The sequence below is a fragment of the Notothenia rossii genome, assembly GCF_949606895.1.
Source record: "Notothenia rossii genome assembly, chromosome: 11".
In the NCBI taxonomy this organism is placed as follows: domain Eukaryota; kingdom Metazoa; phylum Chordata; class Actinopteri; order Perciformes; family Nototheniidae; genus Notothenia; species Notothenia rossii.
Window position 1 is genome coordinate 52,127,352 of NC_136910.1, and position 14,971 is coordinate 52,142,322.

At 39.1% G+C, this 14,971-nt stretch overlaps 1 protein-coding gene across 2 annotated transcripts; it reads right to left on the reverse strand.

The window, feature by feature from the left end:
- Positions 1–9,850, reverse strand: stom (stomatin). Of its 2 annotated transcripts, XM_079659869.1 has the most exons (8): positions 9,680–9,850; positions 8,922–8,954; positions 8,545–8,654; positions 8,149–8,221; positions 3,869–3,951; positions 3,529–3,732; positions 2,331–2,465; positions 1–1,649 (listed from the first exon to the last, which is right to left on the reverse strand). In XM_079659869.1, exons 1-8 carry the CDS (start codon positions 9,738–9,740, stop codon positions 1,461–1,463), a joined length of 888 nt encoding a protein of 295 aa, XP_079515995.1. In that variant the 5' UTR covers positions 9,741–9,850; the 3' UTR covers positions 1–1,460. The 2 variants fall into 2 exon arrangements, with proteins under 2 accessions (XP_079515995.1, XP_079515996.1); XM_079659870.1 differs by lacking the exon at positions 8,922–8,954 and having other exon boundaries at positions 9,680–9,847.
- Positions 9,851–14,971: the final 5,121 nt, after the last annotated feature.

Below are 14,971 nucleotides of genomic sequence, written 5' to 3' on the forward strand. Positions count from 1 at the left end.
TGCTGTATGATACTGCTTTATTTCAGGTTTTCATATAGTCAGATTTTGTCAGGATAAAACTCTAGCAAACAAACAGTACAAAGTAAAACTGGTTAGCTGCTAAAACTGAACACCATAAATGCTGAATACAACTTTAGAAAATAAAACTGATGTGTGTAAGATGTTTTAGAAGACAGCAATGTAAGTAATACTTCAATGAGAAGGGTTTTTACTGAAGTGTAAGCAATGCTACAAGAGACTATTTCTCTTTGTCCTGGAACAAAAGTTATGTAACATCGTTTGCTATGTAGCCGTAGCACAAATAATCCCTGCTTAAATAAAAAAAGTCGAATTCAAGCCGAGATTTGGCCGTGACAAACCTGAAACCGCGTCGGAACGCAATTATATATATTGTATATATAAACACATAGTATACTAACAGACATACACTACATACTTTTACGAACATTTAACAACACGTCTGCCCTTTATGTCGAAAGGAGGAAAACATAACAACCACATGTTAGTTTGAAGAAAGATAAATACAAATAACATGGAACTATTTGGCTTGTTAACACTTACAAAGAGCTTATGTGATCAAATATTGTTTAAAATGCTTCAGCTGATTTCATTTGAAGGTGCATAGATATGTCGTCAGGCTGTAAAATGATCCATGGCAGTGATTTAAGGCTTTTGGCTGAATAACTAGCAGAGAAAAAGTGTTATTGAACGGTAGCGCTTAGGTGTAGCTAATGAGGTTGTATGCTAAAGTATGACGTTTCAAATGTTTTGTCCACCCATCTAAACAATACATATACCTGGTATGAATAGTGTAAACATTGGTAACATCCTGCCTGACAACACTTAAGTACTGGCTCATGGAGAAAAGCTGTTTAACGCACAGTCCACACGACAGAAGAATTAAGCACATTTTTAATATATTTTTTTATAATGTCCCTTATAATGAGGGTAAAAGTGTTTTTCACATCTCCCAATCCTAAATAGAAATAAAAGCTTGTTTCAGTGTTTACGCTCTGACACCCTGCTGCATGGTGGGGACAGCCGTTAAATGTTATCACAGGGCGCGATTTGTGAGACTTTCAATATCTGTTGGAGTTTAAAAAAGGCATTAGTGCTGGCCTGCTGTCACAGAGATGAAATGGTACAGCATGTGAATTTCTGTGTGAATTTTATAATGCTGCTTTGGCCGCTTTCTATTTTCTGAATCCATTTAGATGACGTCATTGCACCATGGATCCATCGTGTGTGTTTGTAAGGCCACATCTCTTTCTTTTAATAGAGTTTGCCTCTCACAGGCATAGATCATACATGTGGTCAGTTTTGTTCTAGAGGTGTTAAAATGCAAAAGCGTCATCAGAGCACTTAATAGACACAGGTCCCAAAGGTGTGTTATTGTGTGTGTGTGTGTGTGTGTGTGTGTGTGTGTGTGTGTGTGTGTGTGTGTGTTTCACGGCTCTGCCTCAACGTTTCATGAAGGCCTGCATCATCTCCATAGGCAGCGGGAAGATGATGGTGGAGTTCTTCTCGGCGGCGATGGTGCTGAGGGTCTGAAGGTAGCGCAGCTGCAGGCCTGACGGAGACTCTGCGATCACCAGGGAGGCCTCCTTCAGGGCCCGCGACGCGTTCATCTCTCCCTCCGCCGCGATCACCTACAGGAGAAACAGGAGGGGAGAGAGGTGAGGGGAAAAGGCTGAGAAAAGCGTATAGTAATCATAGATAACACGGCAGGGTCCGTGACAGTTTGTTTTCATCGGATTTCAAATAAGCAAAGTCTTGGTTTTTAGAATATTAAACTTGTTTCGCCAAATTCAGATGATAAATACAACTTCTAAGCTTGTAAAGGCATAATTACAAGCGGTGACTTAACGTCACAGCAGGCATAACAACAGCCGGTGTTACCCGGGAAACAAACACAATACACACAAACGCGTCACAGATTATTTTGCGGTATTTGGCTGTCGAACGAAATCATGTACGCAGCTCGCGACCTAACTAGGAGTCTAGTGGACGGTATCAGTACTACAAGTAAATAATTTTTTTTTTTTTTTTTTTAATTAATTACGTTGCTTATAAATTAATCTGAGGGCCGCAAAAAGAGGAGGCCCGCCATTTACCCATCCCTGGTCTAAATGATCATATTCTCAACAACTATAACAAATGAATTGAAAAAGTGAACTTCTTTCTGCGGATTGATATGACTGTAGACAGAGAATGAGAGGCCTGCTGAATGTCCAAATTGACCAAAGGAGTCAACTAAAGCTTGTAATAATAATATCTAGAGATGTATAGATGCTTGAGAGGATCTGCTGGTCTGAACAGAGCGCCCTCACCTTGGCTCTGGCCTCCCGGGTGGCCTCGGCCTCAGCAGCCATCGCTCTCTGCAGCTGGACGGGCAGCTTAACATCTTTGATCTCCACCCGCTCCACCTTGATCCCCCAGTCGTCTGTAGCATCATCCAGAGTGGACTGGAGAAGACACAGAGATAACAATTGAATCGTAGGACAGAATTAAGATGTGTGAAACCTTGATAAGCTATCCACAGCTTAAAAATAGCAACTCATTGACTAAGTCAGCCCAACACTCCCTTCAACTGTGTTGCTTTTTTCCATTTGGCCAGCAGATGGAGCTCAAACTAAGCACGTGTTTTCCTCTTGCAGAAAGAAAATATATTTACAGCACAGTTGGTGTTTAGGTTAAAACAAATAAGGACTTGTTTTTTAAAACAGTGGCGATAACGGAGAAAGTAGCTTTGTTGTTGTTACTTTTAAATCAAATCAGACAGACCACTAACTGGTAAAGCAAACATGAAACAGCTGAGGCTACGCTCTGTGCTGCATGCTTGATCATCTGTGTATAGGAGCTTGTGTGTTTTTGTTTATGGTGTGTACGACTAATAACAATTATTTGTTTGAGGCTGTTGATGCAGCAGTAAAGGAATCACTCTTGCTTCACAGGTCCTGCAATTTAAGAAAATCCTTATGCTTCTAAAGTTGTCTGACAACTGGATCAGAGAGATATTAGCTGTGTGATTATATTTGAACAGAGTTGAGTTCCCAAATGGCCAATCAATTCAACCCCAATTCATGCCATAAGATGGCAGTAATGCACAACCTGCCACAAGCAAATCCCAGTTTGATTAAAGAAGAGATGGAGTGGAGATTGTCTGCTGGTGTGCAGAAAACCTCGTTTGACACATTAACAGCGTCTCTGACTTTAAGACAATTAGTGTACTGCAATACTGAAGACATAAAGTATAACTGATATGAATGAATGTGCATCTGAAAAAGATCTTATCATATACAGAGGCTCAGCATAAACTGAAAGTGAAAGTTTAATGAATAAATAAATAATTGAAGTTACAGCAGACTGACAGCCGGGCTCTACATGGAAGACGGGCTAGCTTCTTCGCCTACAGTGGATAGTACACATCTTAACTGCAGCTTGTTTCAGGAAAACTGTCTCAAAGTAACGTGCCACTCAAATTCTGCTTTTCAGACGGTGTGTATAACAGATATTGTTGCACTCCACCTGCATGCTGTGAGCGATTTCTTCCCGGTCTGACAGGATCTCAGCCAGACTCTTGGTGCCCAGGACGTTCCTCAGGGTGGTCTGGGCCAACAGCCGGGTGGCAGCATCTGCATTAGTGATGTTAGCCACCGCCAGGGTAGCATTCTGCACCCGGTAGTACACCACACCGTCCACACTCACTGTCACAGAGTCTTTGGTCAGAACCTAGAGGAAAAAGCATCAATGGAAGTATAACATGATTTGTATTGCTGTATCAAGAAGCTGCACAATCCTTTTGATGTTCTTAGAACTTCTGTGAATGTGACAGAGTATTTGTTTAATGTAATTGAAAGAAGTGTACCTCTTGTGGTGGAATGTCGAAGGTGATGGTGCGCATGTCCACATTAATGAAGCTGTCAGTGCACGGCAAGATGAAGAACAGCCCTGCGGAATCACAAGAATGCAAATAGTTTTTAACAAAGACTAAAGCCACGGTAAACACAATAATGAGGAAGCGTCTTCGCAAATGTTTGAAAACACCGGGATGAATGAAATGCTGGCAGGAGGCCAAGTCGAGCTCTCTTTATAAGACTGCAGCTGTGCCGACAGCGAGGCAAAGCTGCGGATATTTGCAGCTTTCATAAGCCTGTTTCAAGTCACAACGATTGAATTAGTGCATTAAACAATACTAGGCATGTGCCTGAGTGGAACAGACATGTGCTAGGTGTGCAATCATTTAGAAAACATTAATGCCACACCAGATAGAGACTTGTGGGCTGCATTTCCTGTCAGGATATTGTGTGCGTTTAAGTGGTGAGATCACAGCCATCTGTTCAGGAGGGGGAAAGGAAGATAAGTACTCGCACGGTTTTCTTCGTGACATTTCTAGAAACGATTATTGCTCCTGTCAGACATGTTAAGAAACCATCTTGTAGTGAAGTGGAAAATTCCACCGAGGCAGGGTGGAAAAAGCTTTCACTAAACATCTCTGTTTATGGGGGGAGAAAAGTGTTTACAGATGTGTGTTCATCTGTGTACACACACACACACACACACACACACACACACACACACACACACACACACACACACACACACACACACACACACACACACACACACACACACACACACACACACACACACACACACACACACACACACACACACACACACACACACACACACACACACACACACACACACACACACACACACACACACACACACACACACACACACACACACTTTTCATTTCATGACAAACTATTCCTGCAAGCTTGCTTTAAACTAGACATGCAGGGATGTGTTTTACAGTCACTACAGTATAGCAGCTGCTGTAGGTGGAGAGGAAGCCGGGTTAGGTGCATGAGGCTGAGTGGCATTATGGGAACCAAATGCTAAATTCAACTTTAGCTCCTCCAGCTCTTTAGGAATGTGAAGTTTGCTGCCACAGAGCTATTATTACTCCACACTGTCATAAACGGGGTCCCCTGGCACCCTGAGGAGTCACATTTCAGCATTTTGAGAGGACCCTGCCTGGTTTTTAGATCCCGTAAAACAGGAAATCAAAGATAAACGACAGCGAGTTATGAGATGTATGCAAATGATTCCTCTTGGGAGTCTGTGTTACTTTGCTTAAACAAATCCACTGCCTTTCAAAACAGACAGTCACATCACAGAGAATAGAATGATTAAATCATTCAGACCTTGAACAGAAAATACAAATATGTGGTAGCATTGGCAGACATATGGCTGTGTGGAGAGGGAGCCCATATGAATTGGACGTCACTGAAGTTGGCTGAACTTTGAGGTATTATTAGGCCTACATTATTTCCCCGTTTCATTCTTCCGTACCATGGCCTTGCCTTCTGTCTTACTGCCCAACAGGAAATGCGTTTATGGGGAAGTAGATGAATGCCTTTCCTCTTGCATGCTCCATTCTTGCATTCTTCAATTTAGCAAATACATTATTTAGCCATATTAGCAGCATTATTCGAGGGCTGGAAAATTCCATTTCCTTTACAGGGTTCATACACTTTTTCACCAATGATTTTCAATGACTTCTCCAGGACCTTTACCTAATTTTTCATGACCAAACAAATGACTCTTTCTCAGCCGTACCACTGAAAATGGTTTATTTTAACATGGAACAGGAAAATAAGGTCTGCATATGAAACTTGTTGAGCTTATCTTAAACAAATCCAATAGTAGGCTTACTAGCTTCTACACGCTAAAGCAACTCAAATCTCTCACCAGCAAAACCCCTCGTCAGTTAAATGCCATTCTATGTTTCATTACTATACCATACAGTATTTATTATCATTATAGTATTACTATTTCGGCGATTAGCTAAAATATAAATTATATTTGATGCAACTTTAGTTACATTTCCATGACTTTTCCAAAACTTTGGGTTAAATATTGTTTTCCATAACCTTTCCAGAGCCTGGAATTTGCATTTTGAATTTCCATGACTTTTCCAGGTTTTTAATGACCGTAAGAACCCTGCCTTTAGTGCCTCCAACACGTTGACATTTGTGGTTTTGAGAGAGATGCCTCAACTGCTCTTGGATGGATTGCTGTGAGGCTTAGTACATTCATGTACTCCACCTCGTTAATCGCCTAAATCACGTAAATGTTTTTACTTCTCCAATACCTTGGTTTAGGATAAATACCGGCTAAACTTATCAACATGTTCATAAGTCTCAGTTGTGTTTGGTGTTATGTGCTAAGAAGCAAATGTTGGGCTGCTAACGTGCTGAACTGAGAATGTGAATATGATCATCATGAACTGCAGCTGCATGGACAATAATCTGGTTTATATACAAACAATATTTGATGTGCAACGATATGTCAAATAACATTATCTATGCAACTTACATTGTGTTACATTTGAGCATCACTTGCACACGTACACTACATTAATTTGTGTTTTTAAGTTCAATTGTGTGATTTTAGGGCTTCTTACTCTTAAATCTAACGAGTTACAGGCAACTACAACAAATATTTGGTTGACATTTAAAATACTGGCCTTAAAAAAATGCAGGTTAAAGATACATTTTTCTTCAAATTAGCAAGTCCCAAAACTCCCATAGTTAAAAGTCCCCCACAGTACAGAAGTCTTTGCGTAAATGGAGATAAACACACTATCACCATTGTTTGGCTTTGTACAACAACACTGACATTAAACAATGAATATTAAAGTGGACCTATCATGCTATATTTGAATAATATAGTGTAGGACCATACCTATATAAGGCATATTTATACTTTTTATTTTTCAAAATACCAAACAGATCATGCATTTTAGCCATTCCTCATTTCTCTCAATTTAACACTGTCTTTGCATGGGCTGATTCTGTGAGAACAGCACCATCTACAGGCCTGGCATATGTACTACAGCGTCTCCAGCGCTTTCCAACGGCACTGTCCGTGGCTGTTTCCTCCTGATTGGTGGAGTTGGCCCAATAGCCGTAGCGCCACTTCTGTGACGTCAGAGAAGTGTTCATATCTGGATCAGTCTGTATCAGATCCGTTGCAGCCCCTTTTTAAGAGATTTGGGTATGGAGGAAAATAGAGAGGGTTGTGTTTTCTGACACTTGGTGAGTTCCCTGGAACACCGGGGACACATATTCATGTATAAAAGACATACAAAAGTGCATTTTGCATGATAGGTCCCCTTTAAGTTGAAATTATGACTTTCAGCTTTAGGGGAAGGTTTTTCATATTGGGTAAAAAGGCTGGTAGTGTAGTTTAAGAAAATATCCTGATTTTAGGTTAATTAAAAAAATACTACAAAGTTTTCTAAGAACAAATATGTGTCCCACCAATGGAGTATTAAAACAAAAAGCCTCCCAAAAAAGAGCAAAATGGCTGCAATAGAGGCTTGGTAGAGTATGCTGGGAAAATACCAAGTGTTTGTGAGTGTGTGTGTGTGTGTGTGTGTGTGTGTGTGTGTGTGTGTGTGTGTGTGTGTGTGTGTGTGTGTGTGTGTGTGTGTGTGTGTGTGTGTGTGTGTGTGTGTGTGTGTGGCAGTGTGATAGAGTGCAGAGCCAAGCGTCTAAGTGAATTGAAAACAAAGAGTCAACAGCAGATTTGTTGATGGTCCTTTTAGTTCTGTTTGCTCTTTTAGGTTCTCTGACATTATCATGAACATGTGGTCAAAAAAAAGATTGATTGATGCGCTATGAGGAACACTATCTGATCGTTTCAAGAGGTTTTAGAGTTGATTTGATAAACAAACAGGAAGCCCACACAACTCTGGCATCCTTTCTGTGCTGTGGTTTCTGCCTTTCTCCAAATGACTCATCACATAAACCATAACGTTCAATATATGGGAAGAAAAAGCTCTTGTTTATAAGCTTTATAATAAAATAGAATGCAACTACACCTACATTGTAATGTGACAATCTAAACATGAACTTGGGAAACAACTGGCTTCGAAGATATTTTAGTTTTGTTGAGTTATTTTCTCTACAAAGCAGATGTTACGGCATAACAAAATTAGATGTTGTTCAATTCTTATTATCCCCACAGAAAAGAAAGGTAAAGACAATCATCATGTAGTATCTAAGTGGAGAAAAACGAAGATGTGGAGAGGACAAAAAACAAATGCTGGTGAATAAAAGATTTTCTGACCTGGGCCTTTTGCTCCTCCTCGCAAAATCCGCCCCAGGCGAAAGATAATGGCTCGCTCGTACTCCTTCACAATCTGCGTACAAAGACAAACCAGATAAATGGTATTTGCGAGTTTGCTCTTTCTCTGTTATTTGACATTTTACACATGTAGACAGATATTGAGATATGTAAATGGAGAAACACAGAGCAATTACCCTGCTCGCTGTGGATGCCTTTTAATTAAGTAAAGGCAAAACAATAGCTGTTAAGTAAATAATATAGAAGATGAGCCTGCAGTGGAAGCCATATGATGTGGAAAACACTGAACAAACAGAGCAGGCTTTCCTCATATATGTACTACCAGCAAGCTTTATTTGTAAAGTGGAAAATAAACACTTGATTTCACTGGCAGCTAACCTTAATGCACATCCATATAGAGATGGGCAGAGTGAGCAGCATGAGAAGGATGGAGAGGGCCACCAACAGCCAGCCACACAAGCCGATGTCATTGTCCGAATCCTCCAAGGCTAGGGGAAAAAACACAACAGATATAAATGTTTAGTGGAAGTAAATGCGTACTGAAATGAACACAGTGAAGAAGCACATTTTAATAATCTCTTTCTATAGACATACATTTCTAATCCAATCATACATCAGAGCAGCCTTTTCATCCATCTTCGAACACCCACCTTTTGTAAATGTGGTTAGTTAAGATTAATGGCACCTCCACCCACATGTTATCTTACTGCACAATTGATCATGACATGCAACCATTAAATGAGGGAGATCCGTACCTTCAACATCACGTAAATCATACCTGCTTGAACCTACAGACAAAGTGATAAGTCAGAGCGCTGTTGAACCACTTACAGTACATGGTGTTAAAACGACTTTTTGCCTAGTTTAAAGTTAGGGGAACAAGTGGCCAACATGTAGCCCTAAACTGGCCTGGATTGTTGCTGATGCTGCTCTACATCCCTGCCATGACGTCACTGACATAATCAATTCTGATTACCACAGGGCTTCATAAAATGACCCCACCCTGGCCTGTAGTGTGGCTAACGTTGCGAACAAGGTTTGCCATCATGTCCTAAACACATAAAACACTACCTAACCTTATATCTCAGGATGTCGGCGTGTACAATTTGTTTCCCAACCTATATAACGTCAGTACCCACGTTATCTATAAACATAACCTGCGAACAACCGTTAGTCATTTCTAGCAAACGTTAGGTTCAGTTTATAATACAACCAGTGTTATTATATTAAACCGCATTTGTTTCACACGTTACCGACAGCTTAATGTATAGTACGATACTAGCTTGTGAGTGGAGCATGCTAACGTGTGGTCAATGTTAGCTATCAGGAATTAGCATTGACTGCTAACGCTGCGTTCGATATGTTCACACCAGGTTAACAATTCCAGTTGAATAAACCATTAATGCACGAGCCAAATTATATGGTATTCGTGTTTGGCTTTGCTACTGCTGAATACACGCTGTTATCTAAACTGACTCACATAGCACGCTTTTTTAAAGTGAGAAAGCGTTACCTGATTGACGCTCTCGTCTTTTTGATTCTCTCATGGCGACCTTTTCTTCGGCGTTATCCATAGATGAGGCGAATAACGTATATATAACGGTGACAGGGAGCAACGGTCGCCTTGTGTTTCCTGGAGAGCGTACGAGCTGCTGCAGAGAGAGTGGAGTGGGTTTGCCCTCAACTCTGACTTGTAGGTGCTATGACGCAGAAAGGGGGTCGCGTTTCCCAGGCATATTTTTTATGTGTAATTACTAATTACACATTTTCAGAGGTGGGAGAAGTACTCTTATAGAATAAAATCATTTATTGTCATTATACAGGTACAATGAGATAGTAGAGCTACTCCTTTTTTTAAGGTGCCATCAAAAAAACAAAAACAAAAACAAGAGACGTACAACATTCAGGAGAATACAACGTACACACAACAAGCAATCATATTTCAATTTGCAGATAAAGTTAAAGTGCAGGAATGTATAGGTTTAAGTAAAAGTAAATATGTTTGAATGTGTAATATCTTGTGTATGAAGAGTGTATGAATACTCTGTTACAATTAAAAGTCCTGCATTCAAAATCTTACTCAAGTAAAAGTACTCATGTATCCATCAACATATTTTAAGTACTAACAGTTCTCATTATGCAAATTGATCTATTTCTGAATAATATATTTTATATAAAGCTAAAAAGACTACAGACACTGCTTTGGATATTGTTACTATGCAAGGACAAGTACTCAAAGTGGTTACCTGTTATAAATACCTAGGTATCTGGCTTGATGATTGTCTTACTTTTAAACTTCAGGTCATTAATCTGCTTAAAAAGCTGAGGGTTAGGCTAGGTTTCTTTTTCAGAAACAAGTCCTGTTTCTCATTTGAAGCCAGGAAAAGGCTATTCACTGTGACCTTTTTACCTGTGCTTGACTATGGTGATTTGATCTATATGAATGCACCTGCCCATTGCCTGGAAAAGTTAGATGCCACCTATCACAGTGCACTGAGATTTGTTACTAACTGTAAAGCACTTACTCATCACTGTACCCTGTATGCCAAGGCAGGTCTGCCTTCACTAACTGTACGGAGGCTCAGTCATTGGTACATGTTCATTTACAAAGCCATGTTGGGTAAACAACCTTTTTATATCTGATCTCTGATCTCTCGACGAATTGAAAGTACTTATTGCCTGAGATCTCATGATGTTGTTTTATTAAATGTGCCAAGTGCTAGGAATGTCTTAGGGAAGAAAGCTTTTAGTTGTGCAGCTCCACTAACTTGGAACAGTCTACAAACATGTTTAAAACTGAGCACTTTGGTTCCCCTGCATCATTTAAAAACTCGGCTGGGTGACATGCTGTTTGATACTCATGGTACCTGTCACTGTAAATAGAGTTTGTAAACTGTACCCTGTACATTGCGTTGTATGTCATCCTTATTTTTGTTCTGTTGTTTTCATGTTACATGTGTAACTAATGTCCTGCAGGTCAAAAAAGATATCTTTTGATCTCAAGGGGCTTTCACCTGGTTAAATAAAGGCTACAAACAAACAATATGTTTTGATTATAATTATTGATGCATTAAAGTGTTATCAAAGCTGGTAAAGGTGCAGCTAGTTTTAATGACTTTGTATACTGCAGGGTAGATTTACTCCAGGTGTAACTACAGTCTTACTTAAGTGTTGATTATATTTCACATCACTAATCCAAATAACTAAAGGTATTAAATAATTGTAATGGAGTAGAAGTACAAAGTAGCATAACATGGAAATATTCAAGTCAATATACAAGTACCTCAAACGTGTACTTAAAGTACAGTACTTGAGTAAATGTACTTAGTTACTTTACACCACTGTAGGCCTATTTGGTCAAGTGTAATTACATATTTTGAACATGATAGCTACTTGTTGATTGTATATGGTAATTTTACTCAAATGAATATAAAAACAAAAAGTCATAAAACTGTGAAATAAAATCATTCAATATTTCAATAAAGATGTAAGTTTATCCTTTTTACCCAATTATATCATATTTTCCTACACATTTTGTAATATCTTTTAATTATGGTGAGTTCTTAAGTTCATGAAATGTTTGTACGTTTGTTTTGAATAAAGTGTAATGTAAAAAAAATAAAAAAGATGTCCTACCGTGGACATAAATTCAGCAAATTCAAAATAGTAGACCAAATTCATATCGAACCAACTCGCATAGTTTGTCCGATATTCACGAAATGCTGTATACACATTGTTCGTATGATGGCAAACATATCTCAAATTAGCTTTCATTTTCCTAAGTAATCCAACTTTTTTTATTATCAAATATAGTTTAAAGCATTCTTTTTTAATTGTCTCCAAACTTTTAATTTCATATAGAGCAATAGTTATAGTAGGCTAAAACAAACTTGAAGGTAGTAATGTATTTCTATTACGTGATATACCAACTGAGCAAACGCCATGTTCTGAGGAGAGGATAAAAAAGAGCATGTGGACTTGAATCAACCTTATTTATAACAACTCCAATGTTTATATACATAAAGCATAATAATACAATACTTATTCAATCCTGGCTTCTTCTCTTCTCTTTCTAATGAAGAAGACATCCGCTAGAAACATCTAATTTAGCGCTTGGAGCTTGAGTGATACATTGAACAAAATACAATTCCATGCTCGATTTGTGATGCAATCTGGATGGTGAAATCACAGACATAAAATGACCGAAAATTCAAGCCGTACATCTCGGAAATATATTGTAGCCTTTACCCATAGCAGGCACTGACATGAGTTAAGGTAAAGGTCTCAGAGGTCCATTTTTTTTAAAGGCTTCACCATATATCAACAATCATGTGCAGTGGGGCTGTGTTCTTCGTGGCAGCTGGTCTTTAAATAAGCCAGCACTTCAAACTGACTAATCTCACATGGCTATATATAGGCCACTGGGCAGAATTAGTTAACAGCTGAACGCAACTTTGATTATTAACCTTCCAAATTAGCATTCTCTTCTAATTATGCACACAATAGGAGCCACATTATTCAGTTCTATTATACATCTAAATTATATCATCATTTTTTTAATGTTGTTTTTACTACATAGGCTTCGCAAATTTGAAAGTATGCTTTTTACTTTTTGTATATTTATCATAGATGAACAAATCATAGTTAAATATGAAGCTGGCAAGAAGCATTTGGATGGAAATCTATCTATGTTGACGACTGGTGCCAGTATTGTCTCTGTGTGGTCCCAGTAAAGTCTCCTTTAAGACTTTATGATGGGCATACAAACTCTTACATTTATGTGGTTGCTTAGTTTATATTTTTTAATTTAACCAACATTATTTTGATGTTATTCAAAATGCTATTAAATGCAATGAATACATGCTAAATTAAATACATCGTTTGATAAGACTAATGTTAATAACTGGGTATTGTAAAACAAACAAACATGGGTGTTACTGGGATTTAAATAATCTAAGACAACCCCATACGCATGCACAAATTATGATAAAACTGACTAATGTGAAGCCACCGGGATCTTTATAATCACAATTTAGGAAGTATATATTGGAAACAAAGCCAATTATGGAATTTATAATAAGTAGACACCAATTTGGGAATGGTTTCAGTGTCTTTTTTTTTTTTTTTTTGACCAATCCATAATTGTAAGCCCTTAAATCTCAGTAGCACCAACTATTTCAGTGTTCAGGTGGTGATCTGCAGCAGAAATCCAGGCAATTCCAGTAAGTGTGATTATCCTGGGAAAGCGAAGGGGACGGTGGCTATGCATGTTGGAGTGGCCTGGAGCTCCATCCCATCTAATCCTCTTTTAATTAGGGTGAGAGAAAATGCGGGACCCCTCCTGGATTAGTCACAGCACATTGACAAAGCACCAAGCTGGGACCAGCATACAGGCCCGGTGGCCAGGGTGGCCAGTTAGGTACGGGGAAGACCTTTTCGAGCGTGAAAAAATGCCCTCTCATTTCCCTGAGGCTACCTGGAGTCTGGCCTTCCTGCTTCTATATATTTGGTCTCTGGTGAACTGGGAGGATAAGTCACAGTATATGATTCACTCATCTCCAATGCCTTCTCCATTTTTCACTCTCACTACTGTATCTGCGGTCACACTTGCTCCCTATTATCCACCCTTTTTGCTAATCCTACAGGGTACTTTGCTCTCCTCGTTATCGCTCACCATCCTTAACTATCTCTCTTCATGCTCTATCTGTCCATTTCTCCATCCCTCCTTCTTTTCTTTGGCCAATAATGAAAGCTCAGCCTCATGCTGATGGGGGTTGAGGTGAACAAAAGAATCAATTAAGAGCCAAATAGTCTGTGCTTTCCACTCAGATCTTTGAACATGTAAAGACAGGGCTTACACAAGCCAGTTTAATGTACAAAGTAATATAAACTGTAGTAGATTACAAGTTATTACGTTGCTTCAGGTCTACATGCATGTCGTGATGCATGACTACGTGGCAATCAACATATGAATTCATCATTTATGGCCAAGTGTTTGTTTTTTAGGCTGATCAATGCAATTGTAGTCAAATGTAGCTCTTTAAAGAAAATGATATGATAATCTCACCACTGTCCTCTGAGATAATTGTAATAGTTTGGGAGCCTAAAATGTCTTATGCAGTGGTTAGTTGTACTTAAGTAGCTCTAACCAAACTATGGTTCAAAAGTTTCATTCAATTATCCTAGTTCATTTAACATTGACAATTCAAGTTGATTTCTTTTAATGTTACCTAATAGTTCTACCAGATAAACAACATTATTGTCTGCATACAACTCTACTTCTGGTAAATCATTATTTTATAATCTAAGACAAGTGGGACAAATACAGAACCCTGTGGAAATCCTCTTTTACCATTACACCTTAACGATTGACCAATTGAATATTTCTGTCAGAAGCTGAATTTGAAAATCTATGGTTTAAAGTGGACCTTATCATGCTATATTTGAAACATATACTGTAGGGCCATAGAAAACATGTCTGTGAAGTTTTTTTTTCAAAATACCAAACCATTCACCCATTGTAGCCATCCCTCATACTGCTCAAACTCCTCTTTTGAAGCCCTGTTGTGGCACATTTCCACTGCAGCGGGGTAGCCCCGTTTAAACGTCCCTAAGCGTCCTCGCTCAGGCCTCGGGCTGCCTTGCTGGCCGTCGAGGCCGTGGCGCATTTCCATTACAGTTTAGGACCTGGGGTAGTAACGCAGTGTAAGCGGGGCAATCGGCTTTTTTTTGGCCAATGAGATGTAGGAACGTCGTCACCTCCTCGGTCGACCACGGTGTGCTTTTCTTTGAAGTTGCCATTTTT